A 21,075-nucleotide genomic window follows, 5' to 3' on the forward strand; every position below is an offset into this window, starting at 1 on the left:
ATCGCGCCAAGTCGCCGGCGAGCCAGCGAGTCGCGCGACTCACTCCCTGAGTCAAGTCGCCTGCGCGAGCCAGCCACGCCGCGACCACTCGGCGATTAGTCGGCGACTCAAAAACCTTGCCGTCAGGGCCCATATACGTCAGCGGGAGTTTAGCAATCTGGTAACCGAACCGGGAAATTTCCTCAGTGTGCTCATGAACGCAATTGAGGGCTGTGGCGGAGCTCTTGCGGAGGTTTGCTATCTGCTCGGAGGGATTGCCAAACACTGTTAGAAGCAGGCTGAAGTAGAGAAGCAAAGATGAGCTGGGGCCTAGCACAGAATAATATTATTTCTGAAGCTGTTGCTTGTATTTGCTGTGCTGAGGTCTATATATGGTTTATGGCAAGTCTGTTGTTAAACCAAACAGACAATGTAGCTCTTGTAGATGCAGTAGAGGCGAAATTCAAATTGACTAATGGTAGGCTTGAGCCCAAATTCACCCTACCAAATGTATTTACTAGCCAATATTTTGGTCAAGTTTTTGCTTGGCCATGAATTGGCCAACAATTGCTAAAAAGTCGAACTAGAGTTGCCAAATAGTCATGGGCAATCCAATATATCGGCAACCATCCAAACAAGCATCAAAACTTTGGTCATGTCCAAATAACTGGTAGGGTGGGTATTGGCAACCATCCAAACACACCCTAGATGTCTGCCTGCATACACCTTACAAAGGAAGCTTAGTCGACCTATACTAATACTAGTTAATAAAGACAAATGGCACAAGGATTACAACAGCAGTCCCTCCTAAACCTCGTGTGTCTACTTGGCACTGATCTTGACCATTCCAATCCTTGTGCTGAACTTATGGAAATGAACTCGCCCTAATGCCTTTGTTAGGATGTCTGCGAGCTGGTCCTTGGTGGCAACGGAATCAGCAGGGATGCTTCCAAGCATTCAAAGATGAAATGATACCGGGCATCAATATCCTTTCCTTGCCCTGCTCGTGGAAAACTGGGCTCTGCTGAGTGCCAGCGCAGACTTGCTGTCTATCTTCAGCTTGACAGTGTCATCTCTCTTCCTGTTTGGGTTGCCGAGCAACTGTGCCAGCCAGATGGCTTGGAGTGTTAAGTGGCACGGTTCAAGCAATTTGAAGTTCTAGATATGTAGAAGTTGGAAGTGAACCAAATTGAACTCAAATGCTATACAAGGGATCACAAAAGTAAGGATGGGGAGGTAAAAAGAGAAACCCACACACAAAGATATTGGGGCTTGTGCAACCAAGAAAGTACAAAATTGGCCTAACAAAGACGAAGCTCGTGTTGCACAAACTCAAGAAGAGATGCAACTTGGCACTTGTAGGGCAAGATTCGCAAAGCTTGGCAGCAACCTACGTTTGCAAGCAAACGATTCTTATACAATGTATCTTTTGCACAAGCATCTTTTTCTTGAACTCTCTTTGCTTATAAGCTACTCCCTCTAGTACCGCTGTCACGACCCGATGTAAAATCCGTCGACATTGTTGCATGGACTGTTAGATCATATGAGTTTGGTATTTGACAATGCATTGAGGTCCATCATCTTGTCACACATAGTAAGCTGTATTTTGACAACATAATTCTGACAGTCTGATAGTTCGTCATTAGGTAAGGGGTATTGTAATATTGCACTATTGCAATGAGCTTTATACGCTATCATTATTGTATCAAGTAATGCTTGTTATAAATACAATGCGTGTTTCCATACTGAACAAAACAGCTTTGCAGTGACAGCTGCAACGTCGATTTAAGTGTTATTGTATTATTCGATAGCAATATGACCTAGGAACCTTTTGTAATTCATTTTTCTTTTCTTTTCTGCTTTGACAGTTCAGGCGGGTGGCAAATCTTTACTTCCTCATGATTTCAATCTTGTCGACTACACCAATTAGGTATCTGTGTTTGTGTGTGTGTGTGTGTGTGTGTGTGTGTGTGTGTACCTATGGAATCGGAATTATGTAGTTGCAACTTCAAACTTCTGAGCATAACAAGCCCATGATTCAATCACCCTTTACTTCCCTTTAGCTTTACTTCTAACAATCTTAAGATCATACTTGCTTGTACTTTTGCAGTCCAGTCCACCCTGTCACCAACGTGGTTCCCCTTAGTCTAGTACTTTTGGTGTCACTCATCAAGGAAGCTTTTGAGGACTGGGTTAGTATATTGCCAGCTGCTACACTATTTTATTGTGCTATCGTAATGAGGATATCTGATGCCTTTCCCTTTTGTTTGTTTCCTGTCCTTAATACAGAAACGTTTCCAGAATGATATGTCAATTAATAATGCACATGTCGATGTATTGCAAGGTCAAAAATGGGAAAGTAGTCCATGGAAAAGACTGCAGGTTGGAGATATTGTGAGGGTAATGTCTCAAATCTTTCTTATTGCATATTGATCAATTGGTCTGTTGCTTTCTAAAATTAATACACTTGATCTTTTGTCGTGTCTTTAGTTCAATCTTGAGCTTGAAATGCATAAAGAAAAAACTAATAGTGATGGGCACTTTTTAGAGCAGATCAAGCAAGACAGTTATTTCCCTGCTGATTTGCTCTTCCTATCGAGTACGAATGCTGATGGTGTCTGCTACATAGAGGTTAATAATTCATTCTTACATGTTCCATTTTTTTGCTCAAATTGGAAGTATTAATTGAACTTCAGAGATAACTTTCTTCTAATTGATGTGTTTTATATATTTTTATTTATTTTAGACAGCAAATCTTGATGGGGAAACCAACCTGAAAATAAGGAAGGCTTTGGAGAAAACTTGGGACTATGTTCTTCCTGAAAAGGCTTTGGAATTCAAAGGTTATTCATGTATTTCTTTTGTTTCATTTCGAGGACATTCTGTTCCATAGTTGGTTGAATTAAGGAAGCTTTGTACTTCCTCTGAACTTCGCATAATCATTCTACCTTCTCTGAACTTCACATTCACATTCTCTGTTTTGCTTATGACTTACAGGTGAAATACAGTGTGAACAGCCAAACAATTCGCTTTACACATTTACCGGGAATCTTATTGTGGACAAGCAAACTATACCAATTTCACCAAACCAAATACTTCTAAGGGTAAGTTCTGTTCATGCTGTGTTTTCTTTTCTCGTTTCTTATTGAGAAAATTGGAACCATTCCACTGTGAAGTTGGCATCATGAAAAATGCGACTAACTGTTAGAATAACATGTGGGTCCTGTTGCTCGAGAAAAAGACAGGTGGGTCCAGGTCTTACCAACGTTTACGAGTCGAAGAGTCGTCGAGTCGTTCCAAGGTTGAGACTCATAGACTAGTCGTGACTAGTCGACATGGTACTGTAGCACTGAACTTACAGTACATAACTACTAATACCTAGTAGTAGTATGTAGTATTACACTATATAAGTATACAAGTACAGTATACAATACAAATGAATGCATGGGAAGTGGATGAAGAACCTGAGGCTGTGCCAAATCGCAATATCCAATGGCCAGGGCCTCTGCTTCTCCACAAACCAGCAACAACAGTCTACAAAAGATAAAACCAATCAAATATGCACTATCAAACAACAGTCCAGCACAGCAGCACTAGCATAAAAAGCAAGTTCAGAACTCCATAAGCCATATGCAATTGCAAACATAGCAGAACACCTTAGTGTGACAACTTCACAAGACCAACGTAAGGTTCAACATGTAGTCCAACATCAAGGTGTGAATTACAAAAGAAAGGTTCAACAACACCACAAGCAACAAGTCCAGTCCAGCAAAAGAAATCTTGTAGCCTTAGCCCTCAAATCAATCCAGATCTACATCCAGCTGAAAATCAGGGTCTATATCATTCACTCGTGTGGGGCCTTCATTGTCTTCACCATTGGTCTCCATGTCACTATCAATATCTTCAGCTTCCAATTCAGCCCGCAAGTCTTCATCATGGACAACCACACTTGTCCTTCGAGTGTAAAAGATATTAGAGCCAGCGGGAGGACTAGACTCACTTAAATCACCACGAGCCCTCCTTGGAAGATGGCGTCCACTTAGACCATCGGTCGCACCAACGGCCTGATCAACATGGTACCAAAGTAGTGGATTGTCATCGTCCATAGCGTCATTTTGATGAACCAATTCAGCAGTAACATCAACCCATTCATTATCTCCCATTGAAATTCTTCTAGGATAAGTGCATTAGCCCTCTTTCCTTTGGAACCTTGCTCGCGTAACTTTTCAAACCTAGTTGTCATTTGCCGGTTGTATGAGACATATACTAGCTTGTTCAATCTCTTATACTCCAAACGGTTTCTTCCTTTGGTATGGACTAGCAAAAGAGCCCGTGCGTTGCAACGGTAACATGCATGTTAAACTCTATATCGGAATGCATTGTCTACTCTTTTTTATAGTTATAACTTTTCTTCTTCTTAAATACGCTCTTGCTATAAGGACAAACCTCATCCATCATGTATGGTGTTGCGAAACCCAACTAATAGTAGTTATTAATTGTTATACTTAATAAGAAAAATCGTCCCTTTTAGGTAAAAAAGGGGACACAAAAATCAAAGAACAAGCAAACTAATATTGATCTACACGGTCAGTAAGGGCAGTTCTAGATCATCTCTTCTTCTTATTTGCGAAAGAGTTCTAGATCATCTCAATACGATATCTCTAAGTTTACATAGATAGATGTCCAACAAATAGTTCACATATATGGATTAACCTCCAGTGTATGCAAAAATCTATTGGATCACAAAATTGCAAATTGACATCAAGATTAATATTGCATCCGTGTTAAAAAGAATAAGTTCACATCCATATTGGAAAATCATACATCTTTATTTTTTTCATGAGACAAACCAGACAATGTATGTTTACAGATTAACAAATATATATTCTATATACTTTCAGTTTCATGGTTCAAAACCTGAAGGCTCAAATCAAAGCACACGAAGTGCTTTGCTCAACTTGTGCTGTGGTTTGCGCGCTCGATTGCTGGGCCCTCCCGCAGAAGTGATGCTCTCTCATTATATCGCACAATTTTATGCTTTTTACAACTAATCAGCAACTACTGTACAATTACGGACCACAGACTATTGTATGCTTTTGAAACTGAATAGCACGAAAGTAATCACGCTTGTGCCTACAGAAGCACTTCGACGAACATAATGCAGGCGTCTGCGTTGTATTCCAGGAGATATTGCATACAGAACCTGATGGTTTGATTGTTAATTATGGACTTAACTATAATACAGAAAAAAGAAGAATCACTGCCGCTAGCACGAAAGTGTTCGTGAGCAGGGGAGACACCATGACACTGGTTGTGCTTCGTTGCCTCTGCCACTCATTGCGGGATTACGGAGATATTGCATACAGAACCTGATGGTTTGATTGTTAATTATGGACTTAACTATAATACAGAAAAAAGAAGAATCACCGCCACTAGCACGAAAGTGTACGTGAGCAGGGGAGACACCATGACACTGGTTGTGCTTCGTTGCCTCTGCCACTCATCACGGGATGGCGCTAGGTGCCGAGAGCCAGACCTGAGGGCATTGCTGTAGTGGCGAATGAACCTGGCGCCGTTTTGCCGTGTTGTTGGTGTGAGACCTCTGTGTGGCACAGCAGGCTACGTTGGGAGGAGCGGCGACCAGGCGCCTCTTCCTAGGGAGGTTGGCACGAAAGTGTTCGTGAGCAGGGGAGACACCATGACACTGGTTGTGCTCCGTCGCCTCTGCCACTCATCGCGGGATGGCGCTAGGTGCCGAGAGCCAGACCTGAGGGCATTGCCGTAGTGGCGAATGAACCTGGTGCCGTTTTTCCGTGTTGTCGTTGGTGTGAGGCCTCCGTGTGGCATAGCATGCTACGTTGGGAGGAGCGGCGACCAGGCGCCTCTTCCTAAGGAGGTTCCTGACACCCGCGCTGTGGTTGGGTTGGATCATGTCGTGCAGTGAGGCGAAAAGTCAAAGGCGTCGTATCACGGACGCTGTACACCGGCCCGAAGTTCAACACCCTCGTTACCCACTTCATCGCCAACCTCGAATTGTAAGGTTCAGGCATATTACCGAGAGCTACTTGGACTTTGCAGCGGCTATGCTCATGGATTGTGTCGGTCGCGGATCGAGTTTGCTGGGTTGTTGGATCCTTGGCTGGGAGTGGCCCGTGCTTGTCATCGACTCAACGGAGCTCCGGGGTGCTAGTCCGCCGGCAGCCACCATGTTAGCCCAAACTGTGCCGTCGAGAAATTTCCGACGATGGGCAATGAACGACGACAAAGCGAAGCGACACTGGCTGCTTGGTTCCTGCCGGAAGCTGGCTCGATCTCTCCTGGTTGACTATGTAGTACGTATGAAGCTTGCGCGGTATATCGGGCAGATGTGTATGCAGAGAACCTAGCTAACCAACTTGATCGGTGCACAGCAGCCAATTTTTTTGGCTGGAAAGACGCACGCACAACACAAGGATCGATCGATAGCCACAGAAATCTGACGTTCCTCTTGATTTTCTTTATTGCTCACGATTCCAGTTACAGCTGGCTGGGGTACATACGTATATATATTAGCTAGCTAGCCAATGCTAATTCTACTCGGTAACAACTAAGATACGAACACGGACAAACGCCTATACGTGCACGGCAAGGTCACAGATGTATACGTCGTCGTAGTTGAAAAAACACCATGCTGCTGCGTTTTGGTAGTCAAGGAATTGGACCGGGGAACTGAGAAAACTACGACGGGCAAGAATTTTTTTTCTCCTACTAATGGATGGCATTGGTGAGTAATTTTTATCAAATTTATACTTTAAATCTTAGCCGTCAATCTTTATAGTTAACATAAAACCAATAGATATAAAAGGATGACGTATGGAGAACTATGAAAGCTTCCCTCCTTTAATATTAGGTAAAGATCTGCAAGCAAATCCTTTTGTGAGAAGCTGCTATAGCCTGCAATTATCTATCAAACCATCCAATTGCTAGTTACTTGCATGAGAAAATGCACTCCAATTGCGCTCACAGCGAGACGATGAACAACATAGACTAATGATCCGATTTGCAAAAGATTGGAGGTCATAAGCAAGGCCACCATATGCATTCCACCAAAGTACTACAAAAATTAGCAAGTAGGAGTTGAAACAAGCAAGTAGAAGTTGAAACATAGAGTCAAGAAGATAAGCTCCAAGCTGCAACAACATAGATACTTACGAGGACTCTTTTTCTTGCAGTCTTTAATTGCCATTTGCTTGGTGAAACATTCACCCTCCGTCCGCTCATAATCATCAGCCAATTTACTTATCTTGGATTGTAGTTCATCATCGGTCACCATCTTCCATAGCACATCATTGAACATTGAACGCAGCCGTGCAGCTAGTCTTTTGTTAGTCTCCTTCATTTTAAAGAACTTGCTGGGGTTCAAAAACATTGCAGCCCCATGTAGCTTTTGCTCCATCTGGTTATCCCACCTCCTGTCAACAATTGCTAGCACTTGACTTTGTAGGCCTGGCCTTTGTGACAATGCATCCGTTATGTGTCTTTGCAACATCCATGGCTGCCCGAATTTCGGGCATTGCTGGACTGTCATCACCATCAACAATCCTCAAAGCAACAAGAATGGGTTGCCAAGCTCTCATGCAGTTCTCCACAGATTGCCAAAACGTCACAGTGAGCACGGTATTTTCAGCCATCTTCCCTGGTGGGGTGAGCTTCAACTTGTTTGCATGCCATTTTGTGCTAACAAACATAGTTTAAAAAGGCGCGCCTAAGCGAGCGCTTAAGCACGCCTAGGTTCTAGGCGTTGGCAAAACGCATTACGCATAACTACGCTTAATCTGCGCATAATTGCGCATAAGCATACGCTTTGGTCAGTAAAGCGCAAGGCGGTGGCAAAACGCACAATTTACGCCTAGCGCTTTTTTGAACTATGCTAACAAATAGTGCTTTCAAATGTTGGCGTTGTTTCCACATGCTGGCCAATGTGAGGAAGGAGGTTGCAAAACGAGTTGCTCCATGCCTTACAAGATCTCTCTTGCCATTCAAGGTTCTCATTTGATCAAGAATCCTACCATGGGCATAAATAAATCTGGTTGTTTTCTTTGCTTTAACAATGCAATCACTGAACTCTCTTATCTTCCCAATGTCCTCTAGCATAACATCCAAACAGTGAGCAGCACAAGGTGTCCAATACAAAGATCGATACTTATCCATTAGAAGTCTCCCGGCTGCCTTGTAGTTGGAGCCATTGTCGCTAACGACCTGGATTACCAATTCAGGCCCAATTGCCTCAATCTGTTCACTCAATAATTTTGCTACCAATTCAGCAGTAACAGACTCAGAAGAAACATTGGCTGTCCCTAAGAAGAATGTACCTTCAGGACTATTGGCGAGAAAATTGATCAAGTGTGCCCACTCATGTCTGTCCAACCGTCGGACATGAGAGTGCAACCATACTCCTTCCATGCCAATTGATGCTTGGCCTTCAAAGTGTCAGTCCCGAGCTTTGCCTTCTCAAGTAATGGTACCTTCACATCATGGTAAGAAGGTGTGATATAATCTGATCCATACTGTCCTATAGACTCCAATAGGATCTCCCAACTTCTCGAATTGATAATAGAGTGGAAGGCAATTCTCATAGAGAAAGTCAGCTACATGACCATCTACAACATCTTTTTGTTCTTTTGTCTTTGTTCCATAGTCCTTGATTTTTAACTGAGTGCTTCTTTGTCACACCTACTGATCATGTTCAGAGTACTGAACCTGAAGCAGTGTGACGAGTAGTGCAGTAGCTGCATTTGAGCCTTGGGCTGTGGGCTTTGAGCCGTGTAATCCAGGAGGGCCCGTGGGGCGTGTGTACTTAAACATCTGTAAGCTACTGTTGGCTGTAGGCTCGGAAAGAAAGTTGATCTGGCTCCTCACCCTCTTGGTCTGTCCCTCACCTCTCTCTGTGCTCCTCTCACCTACCTCTCTTCTCTGATCCCCTTTGCCACCGGTGTGTGACATTCTTGTGTTATGCCTCTCAGCAGCCATGTCCTCTGGTGTCTTCCTAACCTCATCTGCAATTGACTTGCTTTTCCTCTTTGCCGCCACCGGCGCTGTCACAATAAAAGAAGACTTCCTTTTCGCGGAGGCTGCGGTGCTGTTCGACGCCCTTGAACTTGCTTCTACCTCCTCTCCCCCATCTCCATCAGTTGCTTCAACTTCATCCCCATCAAGTTGCATGGCTTTGAACTTGGTTGAGTTGGTCTTCATGTACAAATGCATCTCTTTCCTGATCTCATCGGTTGCTTTTAGACACATTCTCACCTCTGTGTAACCCCCACCAAGGTGCTTCTTCATCCTTAGCACTCCAGAAGTGATGTTTTTGCCACACAAAACACACTGGAGTGTCAATTTGTCCTGCAGATCAGGCCAAAAGGCATATTTCCATGCTGGGTCCTTGCTCCTATGTGGCTTCCTTGCAGGATCCTTCGATGGATCGTAATGCTCATCTGCTTGAGCTGCAGCTGCTGCCGAACACACTGCTTGAGATATCTCCGGTGTTGTAGACTATCTCAGACCTCAGGACCTGGAAATTGAAACAAGCAAAGTGGAGTCTAGACTAGTCAATAACAACACTCGGTCTAGCTACGAGCAGAGCAGCACCAGCAACCAGCAGCAAGCAGAGCAGCACCAGCAGTCTAGCTGCGAGCAGAGCAGCACCAGCAGTCCAGCAGCGAGGCAGAGCAACACCAGCAGCAAGCCAAGAAGAAAGAGGAGAAGGGAGACACTGAGGCTCACCTGCCTGAAGAGGAGAAAGAGCATGAGGGGCCGGCGGCGCGAGGAGGGGCGCGAGACGAAGGAGCAGGAGGAGCGTGCCTCCAGCAGCCGGCGGCATGTCCAGGTGAGGAGCCGGCGACGGTGGAGCTTCAGATATGCGGCGCGCGTCCAGCGGCCGGCGGCATGAGGAGGGCTCGACGGGTGCGTCTAGCAGCCGGCGGCGCGTCCAGGTGAGGAGCGGAAAGAAATTAGGTCTCCCGCGGGATGAGCCAACTTATTTATACTACTGCAGTTTTTTGAATCGCTCGACTCGAACACGTCGACTAGTCTAGACTAGTCGATCCATAGCTCGACTTGTATTTTTAGTCTATACAAGCAAATGAGTCGGCAGCCACTTTGCGACTCGTAGACTAGTCGAGCGACTAGTCTCAACTAGTCGTTCGACTCGTAATCGTTGGGTCTTACATGTCAGTTAGACATGATAGCATTTTTCAAACTTACCAACTTTTGAGTAGCATGATTCAGAATTTCCCTCTTGGGTTTGTTTGGATGAGATTTTTAACTTGGAAAGTTTATAGGTATTTAGTTACCAAAGCCTTCCAATTGAAGGCCCCTTATCCAAATGGACCTTCTATATTTGTTTACAAGATTATACACTTGCCAAGTTGTTTACAAGTTATAAATATCGTCAAAAACAATGTCACTATCAATGCCTTCACTCACATCCTTCTCACTTTAACCACAAGCATGAAACATCTTTTGTTGGGCATATTTGGATGACATCATCAGTAAAAAAATAATTCTGTAACGTTATTATAGCTTTCGCAAACGAGAATAGCGACGAGCCGATGATACAAGTATTTAGTTAGATAAGTTCAAAAATTTCAACCATCTCACAGAAAACTTCCCACTTCTTCGCCAGTCTCAAATGTTGGACAAGCAGCTACTGGTTTAACCAGTTTCCAGAAATTGTACAAGAAATAAGCTAGTGTTTGTTACAAGTATATAGAAATCTTATGGCCAAATGTTATATTTCCAACACTTTGAGAAGTTTTTTTTTTGAATTTTGAGTTACGAGCAGAGATAGTAGACCTGCAATGCTCCAAGGTGGAAGCTGCTTAGATGTATGGGCTTTTGCGAGTTTTTTAGCACCCATGTGAAGGTGCTTGCACTGAAGGGCTAGACTACATTGGATGCTTGTGACATGAATTCTCCCTTCTAACCAACTTTTATGCACCTCCTGGCATGGATTTCGAGTCGCGCGACTAGTCGTCGACTAGTCGATGAGTTGCAAAATAATGTCGACTCAACTTAGTGTCGACTCGAGTCACGACTAGTCGCAACTGCAGGCTCGACTTTTTCCGAGTCGCTACCCCAGAGCGACTTGGATGAGTCCGAGTCGCGACTCGAAAACCATGCCTCCTGGGTTAGGAGATGCTTTGATATTTTTCTTCTTTTCAGTGTTTACTTTCATCAGACTGAATGTTTGTGCCTTTGCAATAGACCATAACTTCACACTACCTTTTTTCTGCAGGGATGCAGCCTTCGTAATACCGAGTACATTGTTGCGGTTGTTATATTCACGGGCCACGAGACGAAAGTATGGGCTATTTTGTGTTTCCTATGTATTCAACTTGTTGTGATTTGTTTCTGGTTTTCTTATTTACTGCAGCGGAACACTATTGCAGGTTATGATGAACTCAATGAATGTTCCTTCTAAAAGAAGCACATTGGAGAAAAAGCTAGACAAGCTTATTCTAGCTCTATTTGCGACCCTCTTTACGATGTGTGTCATTGGTGCTATTGGAAGGTAAGCTTTTTCTCGATTCACTTAATTTTTTTGACATGTCTATTCTGTACAATTTGTTTACATGTACTCCCTCCGTTTCTAAATATAAGTCTTTCTAGAGATTCCACTACAGACTACATACGGAGCAAAATGAGTGAATCTACACTCTAAAGTATGTCTATATACATCCGTATGTAGTCCGCATTGAAATCTCTAAAAAGACTTATATTTAGGAACGGAGGGAGTACATTCTTAAATTAGCAATACCGCTTAGGTATATGTTCTGCAGGCTTGCACTTGCATTTTTTTTTTTGAGCTTCTTAGTTGGCCATAGAGAACAATTTCTAAATATGGTTTCAAAAATTATGACAGAGTCTGTTGGAGTCTGTGTGTGTACGTGTTGGAGTCTGTTAGTTGTTTTAGTTCTTTTTTGTGGTTTTGTGTGGCATAGAGGGTTACAGATAATAAACACATGACTTCATTTTATTGAAAGGGATTGTCTGCAAGCCCTCTTACCCGCCCCACAACTCTTGCGGCAGTTGCTATCATCTTGCAAACTGTAGCGGCCTTTCGTGGTCAACCTGCTTGATCTGCAGCAAGGCCACATAATAACAAAAGAGACACACGGTCATATCCTCCTTGCATGCGGTGTTGGCCTCAGACTTCTGGTTGCAACTTGCCACTGCACAAGCTAGCTCACAGTCGATCTAACCATCTATGATCTATTTCTCACTAGTTACTGCATGTAGTCTGGAGCAATACCAGAACTGGATCGTTCAGGAGAATCGACCAACTTTGTACAGGGCGCTCACGGCAACAAGTGTTGTCCAGAGAAAATAACCGATCAGTCGACGCCCCATGTTTAGCTAGCTTCGTATATCAAGTTGCCCTCGTCGGAAAGCAATCGGCAAGTCAAGTCTTCATGTGCTGTGGTGAGGCAGGGCATCACCTCAGTCGCAAACTAAGTTAATTGAAATTCAGAGCATATGCGGGCTTTCGGCTCCCACGGGCCCGCATAAAAGCTTGGTAATCTGCCATGTTGGCCATATAACTTTTCCAGGTAAGAGCCAGTGACCGTGAGCAGTCCACAACACGTCCCACTTGCATCCTGATTTTGGGGTGGACAAACAGAATGAACTCTTTTTTTTAATGGACAGAATGGGAAAAGCTCTTTTCAGCATATAGATTTCTTTGAAGGTTAGCAGGTTAACAATCAAAGTTATAATCATCACATGGTAAAATTGTAAAAGAATTGTAATGACCTGGCCGAATCCACTGGTTCCTGCTACCATCTAGGATCTAGACTGGCCCCACAGACCAACACTAGTCTTTCATGTGCACTTTGTCCTCACTCGTGTGCACCCAGGATCAACTTCCTAGTCGTTCACCTGTCCTCAAATTGCTCCAAGCCAAACACGCTTAACTTTGAGGTTCCTTTCGGATGGGCTCCCGGGAAAGAAGGTGCACCTTGTTGATATGAGTAGTCTATCATTCCTATTAAGCCGGAATGTCACAAGAATAATGCAGATGTACAGTTTATTTATGGATTACCAATCATTGCTTTTGGTTACCTTGTAACTATGACTGGTTTATCTTAGTGCAATGATGTGCATGTTCTGTTTGCATTTTGTCTAAAAAATAATTATATTACTCTACTGATAGACCTTATATTTGGCTTTTATCAACAGTGGTGTGTTCATTAATGAGAAATACTTCTATCTTGGATTGCGTGGGCGTGTTGAGGACCAGTTTAATCCCAAGAACAGACTTGTGGTATGTACTATTTTGTTATGTTTTCAAATAGTTTGCCCCAAGCATGATTATATCATACAATTGCACTTCTACTGCAGGTGACCATTTTAACCATGTTTACTCTAATAACTCTATACTCAACGATCATCCCTATATCTCTTTACGTGTCCATTGAGGTATATTGTCCTCGATCTCATGTAGTGCATCCTGTTATCGGACGTTCAGACCTTATATTACCTTTGATATGCAGATGATCAAATTCATTCAGTGCGCACAGTTTATTAACAATGATCTGAATATGTATCATGCTGAGAGCAACACCCCAGCTTTGGCCCGTACTTCTAATCTGAATGAGGAGCTTGGGCAGGTAATATCCCCTTACCAAAAATGTTTCAATGGTTTCATTTTGTCCAAGATGAATTTATTCTTTCTAGATTGGCTATTCACTACTGGAATCAGGGAATTTGCCATCAGCCAGTTCTTTGCCGTCAGCTATCAGAACGCAGACGGCAAAGAACCAGCTGATGGCAAACATATACTTTGCCATGCGCCAGTTCTTTGCCGTCCGCAGCGGACGGCAAAGGTCACGGCAAAGGTCCCAAAGGCAGACGGCAAAGAGCCCAGCTGGGCCCCACTGGACCCTGGGGCTGGTTAGGTCAGACGGACGGGTTCTTTGCTGTCTGATAACTCAACATGGTTGAACTAAATGCTTAGTGGTATTTCAGTAGATTTAGCACTTGCAAATAAATTTTACATTTCTGACATTTCTTCCCACCTTGTCTCTTTCACCATTAATGGTTCAGGTTGAGTATATATTTTCTGACAAAACTGGAACACTTACAAGAAACTTGATGGAATTCTTTAAATGTTCAATTGGTGGGGAAATATATGGAACTGGCATTACAGAGATTGAGAAGGGAGGAGCTGAGCGAGCCGGAGTCAGAATTGATGATGATGAGGTCTCGAGTATCTTCCTTGCTACTTAAGCTGTTAAAGTGTGGTATTTGTGATGAAAAAATTGATGCACAGCTGCCCTTATGTTTGGCCTACTTACTTTTATTAGGATAAAAGATCAGCCACTGCAGTTCATGAGAAAGGATTCAACTTCGACGACACTAGAATAATGCGTGGTGCATGGAGAAATGAACCTAATCCTGAGGCCTGCATGGTAGATACATTGGACTACCTGCGAATTAGTTTTTACTCTTTTCTTCCATCAGTAACTTTGGTTTCATTTCGGTCATAATCTTCTTTAATCTGATTGACATACCGTGAGCTATTTCTGTAATATAAAAATTATTTAAAACATATGTTCCCTTTTTAATGATTTCCCTTTTTATTGTGTGAATTGCTAAACAGCCATTCCTTATTTTCTCTTATGTCTCTTTAGGAATTCTTCAGATGCCTGGCAATCTGTCATACAGTTCTTCCTGAGGGCGAGGAGACACCGGAAAAGATCACTTATCAAGCTGCCTCTCCTGATGAGGCCGCACTTGTGGCTGCAGCAAAGAATTTTGGTTTCTTTTTTTATAGGCAAGTCTTACCTTAGATGTAGTTTTAGATTGCTCTTGTGGTTTTGTTCCAAACAGGATATATAGGAAGACTCTGTACTCTGTTATTCCCTCCGTTCACAAATATAAGATGTTTTGGATATTTTAATATGGACTGAAATGAGTGAACAAATGCACTAAAACGTGTATCTACCATTTCGCACCAAAATGTTGAGCTAAAATACTTTTGTTTGTGAATGGCAATGCCTGGACGGTGACCTTTTATGCCTCTTTTGCAGACGTACACCGACCACAGTAATGGTTCGTGAATCACATGTTGATAGGATGGGTAGTATGCAAGACGTTGCCTATGAAATTCTGAATGTTTTGGAATTTAACAGGTCTGCTTTATTTGTTTCCGGCTGAAATTTGATAGATTAAATCATTATTCTGCACTTCACACTTTTTTTTTCGAGAAAACGCAAAGGATTTGCGCTTCACACTTTGCTGCCCTTTTCTTTTGATCTGACACTTTGCTGCACTTACAGTACAAGGAAGCGCCAATCTGTGGTTTGCCGCTTTCCAAATGGAAAACTTGTTCTCTACTGCAAGGTAATATAAGAAACAAACACTTGATATAGCTTACATTTTTCAGATCGTTGCACTAACCTTGTACCACAACTTTTGTGTCATAGGGTGCTGATAATGTTATCTATGAACGTTTAGCTGATGGAAATTATGACATTAAAAAGACAAGCAGAGAACATCTAGAGCAATTTGGATCTGCTGGCTTGCGTACACTTTGCCTTGCTTATCGAGATCTCAGCATGGACCAATACAAAAGCTGGAATGAGAAGTTCGTGCAAGCTAAATCTTCTTTACGTGACCGTGATAAGAAGCTTGATGAGGCATGCATCACTATCTTTCTGAATATTTTACTAGTATTGATATTATATCTTCTTTTATTGAGTATATGTGCTGAATTGCGGTCCTTGTGATTTGAAGTTCTGTTACAGCCTCTCCAATCCCTTCTGTCGCTTGCCTGACTTCTTGGTTTACTGTCATCCATTCCCGGACTTGAGTCTTGTATGCGCTGCTGGGCATGTGATTAATTTCCTGTGATCACTTCGCAGTTTATGTATAAAAAATGTAATGTGGTTTAGAAATAATTGTTATATAGGAACATTCTCTGTAGCTCTGCATTTTGTCATATATTGGAAGCCTCATTTCGGATTTATTAGATCTGGGCATTTCGTATAATCAAAAGTTAAATTTCTTTTGCTATCAGTTTAATTATTGAAATTACTTGACAAATAGGTCATTTTTGAATTTTCATTTTCAAATGCAAAACTCTTTCTGTGATTTCTATAATAGTGTAGTAGCAGAAGATGTTTTTAAACAGATTGTTTTAAAACCAAATCAGTGCCATTGTTGCACGTCTCTCTACTCCTATAAAAGACCCAGTTGGGGATGATGGTGTGCCTGCCATCCATCGTCATTTCTGACCATTCGATATACATCTAAAGCATGCAAGGTACTCCACATTTGCAGAAAACCCCTTAGTCTCTCTAGGCTAGCCCCATCTGTCCCCCATGTCATCCAAACAGATAAGAGGAACAGACATTGGGTGATTTCTTTTCAAGCCTGCAAACATGTAGCTGTCTCTTTTGGGTCCGTTGTAACACACAGGCACTTTGCTAGTCCTATTTCAATATACTAACCTATATATTGATGGTCAATGTTTTAAACGGTGGACTGCATGAATCCGAGTATGCCATGACAACCTTTACTTAAGGGACAGAAGGAGTGATTTTTTTAATGGGTGTTTCTTTTCTCTCCAAAAGACAAAAACTAGACGAGTCTTATTGCCTGTGTAGTGAGTAGTTGTTTAATAATTTTTGTTGCTAATTTGTAATCTTACCTTGCCATTGAATATTAGTACTTTATACATATTTATACATAATTTAGAAAAAAATATCTGTATCCAGTTAATTCGATGTATATGTACCAAGGTAGGAAAGAGGATCATGAACAAAATAGACTGGTCCTTCTCTCTAAAACATTAAGTGTTTATTGAAAATCATCACAAGAATGCCACTGTCTGTGTATTCTGTCATATTATTAAGGACAGTGAGTTGTAAAAAGCATTTGAAGTTAATCTTTTCTGCTTTTGCTGGGCCATAATGTGATATAATTTTCTTCTCATTTTTCTTCCAGGTGGCTGAATTGATTGAGAAGGACCTTATATTGATAGGTTGCACTGCTATTGAAGACAAACTGCAAGAAGGGGTGCCAGCCTGCATCGAAACTCTTTCTGCAGCTGGCATAAAAATTTGGGTGCTAACTGGAGATAAAATGGAAACAGCAATTAATATAGCATACGGTGAGGTTTTAATTGTGTAGTATTGTTTTGCTTGTTTCTTCCTTGAAGGGTAAAAGCCCCCCCCGCCCCCCCCACCCACCCACCTGATATAGAGAAGCTGCTGAAGTTTTTCAGTTGGTTATTTATTTGCTCTGCAGCATGCAGCCTGGTGAACAACGACACAAAACAGTTCATCATCAGTTCAGAGACAGACACAATTAGAGAGGCTGAGGACAGGGTAAGATAACCATATAGAATTGCACTGTGAAATGATATTCTGTCAGAGGCAATCAAGCCTTAACACACACTACCTCTGTTTCTAAATATAAGACGTTTTGGCAGTTGAAATTGAAGTGCATAAACGTATTATATTTAGGAACAGAGGGTGTATTATCTTCTATAGGATTTAAATGGATATACGAGTGAAGACTGCTAAAATCATACTCCGTCCGTCCCAAAATATGTGTCGCTGATTTCGTAAGTTGTACTAAATCAATGACAGTTATTGAGGGAGTATCATTTAGATCAGGGAATAGCTCAATTGGGTTCTTGTGAGTAGAACTCACATTTTCCTTGGTATTTTGATTGGTGGGGGTATTAAGGGATTTATTTTGGCTGAGATTTAGTCTTTATTCTTATATACTCCCTCTGTCCCATAATATAAGATCTTATTACATCCAGTATGCTCACATATTGGATGTAATAATGTCTTATATTATGGGACGGAGGGAGTATCTAACAGCATAAAATATTTTTAATTGTCTTACCTCTTATGTGGGTTGTGTTGCTTTAGCCTCTCTGCCATGTTTATATGCGCCTTGGTATGTCTTTTTTGTTCTTTGTACTTTGGTTAAAGCATAATCAGCAATACAATTGTATCTGATTGTATTAAACCAACTTTTTGACTTGTGGCGTAATCTTTGTTATGGACCTTCCTTTCCATATATAATGTTCCGGCCATTTTCAGGGTGACCCTGTGGAAATTGCGCGAGTTATCAAAGAGTCGGTAAAACAGAGTCTAAGAAGTTACCTCGAGGAAGCCCACCGTTCCCTAAGTAACACACCGGAACGAAAGTTGGCTTTCATTATTGATGGAAGATGCTTGATGTATGCTCTAGACCCAGCTCTGCGTGTGAATCTTCTTGGTTTGAGTTTAATTTGTCACTCAGTTGTATGTTGTCGAGTTTCTCCACTGCAAAAGGCACAGGTAAATTTCATTTCTTGATGTTAGTGTTTATGCATGCCTTGCGTTTTACCCAGGGAAGTAGTAACAGCATGCCATCCTTGATTTGTGGATATGTGAGTTTTTTAGTCTAGGACTCATATGGGGAGATTATTACATTGTAAAGGCAATAACCAATATTGTACCTTCACAATAAGAGTTTGTGCATGTGATTCGTTATTAATCAGTGTACATTGGTTGCATTTGCTATTCCAGTTTTGATCTCAGAAACCAATTCTTATATGTGCTTACTTGTCGTTACCCATTCCAAGTAATATCAAAATCTCTGGTTTGTGCGTTTTTTTCCTTGCGTGACCTGTTTGGTCAAAATGATGCCAAAATACCAATGTTGACGCACACATTTTGTAGGTTACTAGCTTAGTTAGGAAGGGTGCTCGTAAGATAACTCTCAGCATTGGCGATGGTGCTAATGATGTAAGCATGATTCAAGCCGCTCATGTTGGGATTGGCATTAGTGGACAAGAAGGAATGCAAGCAGTTATGGCTAGTGATTTTGCCATCGCTCAATTTCGTTATCTTACTGATTTACTTCTTGTACATGGACGGTGGTCATACTTGAGATTGTGCAAGGTATGCTTATGGTTTCGTTAGCTTGTAGCTTTCCATATATTTATAGTTTATGAAACTTAATGTGGTCACTTGCTGTTTCAGGTTATCACATACTTCTTCTACAAGAATCTGACATTTACACTAACTCAGTTCTGGTTCACTTTCCAAACTGGCTTTTCTGGTCAGCGGTTTTATGATGACTGGTTCCAGTCGCTGTATAATGTCATTTTCACAGCGCTGCCCGTAATTATGGTTGGATTATTTGATAAGGTATAGCTGCCTGTATTCATTTTACATTAAGTTCTTGAATGATGCTGTTTGCGGCATTCACGTAATTGAACCCTTTCAGGATGTGAGTGCATCTCTATCAAAGAAATACCCACAACTTTACCAGGAAGGAATTAGGAATACATTCTTCAAGTGGAAAGTGATAGCGGTGTGGGGTTTCTTTGCCTTCTACCAGTCAATAGTGTTTTATTACTTCACTGCAGCTGCAAGTCAGCATGGTCATGGCTCATCTGGCAAGATTCTTGGTCAATGGGATGTTAGCACGATGGCCTTTACTTGTGTTGTGGTTACTGTGAACCTCCGCCTGCTCATGTCATGCAACTCTATTACGAGATGGCATTATTTCAGTGTAGCCGGCAGTATAGCGGCCTGGTTTCTGTTTATTTTTATATACTCGGCCATAATGACATCATTTGACAGACAGGTTGGTGAATTATGCACTAATCTATCTCTCTGCTGATGACCATTAGGGCCTAATAATCATTTCTTTCTACAAATGCATAACTTCATGCTGTGTTCCTTCTGCAGGAAAATGTATACTTTGTGATTTATGTTCTGATGAGTACTTTTTTCTTCTACTTGACACTAATTCTTGTTCCGGTCATCGCTCTCTTTGGTGACTTCCTATATCTATCGTAAGATACCACCTTTTCCTTTTGCACAATTATATGTTATTGTCATCTGGTTTTGATTCCTGTCAGTTTACATACTGAATCAACCGTCTGCTGTCTCTGATACTCTGTTGGTTTTCCAGGCTTCAGCGATGGCTATTCCCCTATGACTACCAAGTTGTTCAAGAGATACACAAGGATGACCCCCATGAATACAGCATGATACGTCTTCCAGAGAGGAGCCATTTGAGCCCTGAAGAAGCAAGAAGCTATGCGATTTCCATGCTCCCCCGAGAGAACTCCAAGCACACTGGTTTTGCTTTCGACTCCCCAGGCTATGAGTCATTTTTTGCATCACAGCAAGGTGTCTGTGTGCCTCACAAGCCATGGGATGTGGCAAGGAGAGCCAGCATGAAGCAGCAGCGGCAGCAGCCACAACGAACAGGAAGATCCTAATCCTGGATTCGTGTAAAAAGTTTTGTACATCATGTTCTTTTGCCGCAGACCACATGATTGTGTATAAGTAGCCTTGTAGCCTTTTATATTGTTTGTCACCCAATATGCTATGCTGGCGATGTTAGTAGGTGGCCATTGATCCTGTTGGCTGAAGAATCAGGTAGGCATGCACTTGGTTAAACAAAGTGGAAACTGGGAAATGCAGTTAGCAAAATTCTTTGTGACTTTTACAGAATTGGATGTTACTGAAATTTGTCTTGTCTTTGTAATGAAATCTTCCTTTGTTACAGAATGAATGAAGTGCCGTTGTGTTCCGGCCGTCCGATTGATCGCATAGATTGCTCCCCGACTCTCAACGTGCAAACACTCTTCTTTCTGTCGAGCAACGTCCTAGCACCAAATGATAAGTGCCACACATCAGGATTTTAGGATTCGGGCAGATCGTGTCGGTTGACGTCAAATCATTTGCGTGGATTTTGAAGCACATCGGGTTGCCAAGTCATGTTTTTCGATCGTTTGGTGTAGGACGAGTCTGAACGAAAGCACCTTCATGACAACTCAACCGTGTTGCCTTATCCACACCATCGTTGTGGCATTTCTTTCCCCTCGTCGTCCTCATAGAGAGGGAGACGAGCTGCTCGCCGACATGTTTCTCCTCATCTCCATGCCCGACAGAGAGGGGTGTCAGGACCCAACTAAAGAATGCACAATGATTTCAGTTATATTTGAATCTCCCGTACCGCTTCTTGTGAAGGAAGGCCCTGGATCGCGTCCATCCCGCATCGGACGGCTACCCCTGACGTGCGAGTCGCTGTTCA

At 42.2% G+C, this 21,075-nt stretch overlaps 1 protein-coding gene across 1 annotated transcript; it reads left to right on the forward strand.

The window, feature by feature from the left end:
- Window positions 1–1,847: 1,847 nt before the first annotated feature.
- LOC125531010 (phospholipid-transporting ATPase 3) lies at window positions 1,848–20,549 on the forward strand (the record flags this gene model as incomplete). The annotated part of the gene is given in 25 exon segments (XM_048695412.1): window positions 1,848–1,909; window positions 2,090–2,171; window positions 2,269–2,379; window positions 2,533–2,610; window positions 2,726–2,822; window positions 2,977–3,083; window positions 11,252–11,317; window positions 11,406–11,527; window positions 13,195–13,279; window positions 13,357–13,434; window positions 13,509–13,625; window positions 14,062–14,217; window positions 14,322–14,426; window positions 14,649–14,791; window positions 15,048–15,149; window positions 15,297–15,360; window positions 15,444–15,656; window positions 16,966–17,131; window positions 17,269–17,348; window positions 18,078–18,317; window positions 18,702–18,923; window positions 19,005–19,172; window positions 19,252–19,614; window positions 19,719–19,825; window positions 19,945–20,549. Coding segments are annotated over 25 exon segments (3,447 nt in total), but the record flags the coding sequence as incomplete, so codon positions are not given.
- Window positions 20,550–21,075: the final 526 nt, after the last annotated feature.

Source organism: Triticum urartu, unplaced genomic scaffold (genome assembly GCF_003073215.2).
Source record: "Triticum urartu cultivar G1812 unplaced genomic scaffold, Tu2.1 TuUngrouped_contig_6718, whole genome shotgun sequence".
Taxonomy (NCBI): domain Eukaryota; kingdom Viridiplantae; phylum Streptophyta; class Magnoliopsida; order Poales; family Poaceae; genus Triticum; species Triticum urartu.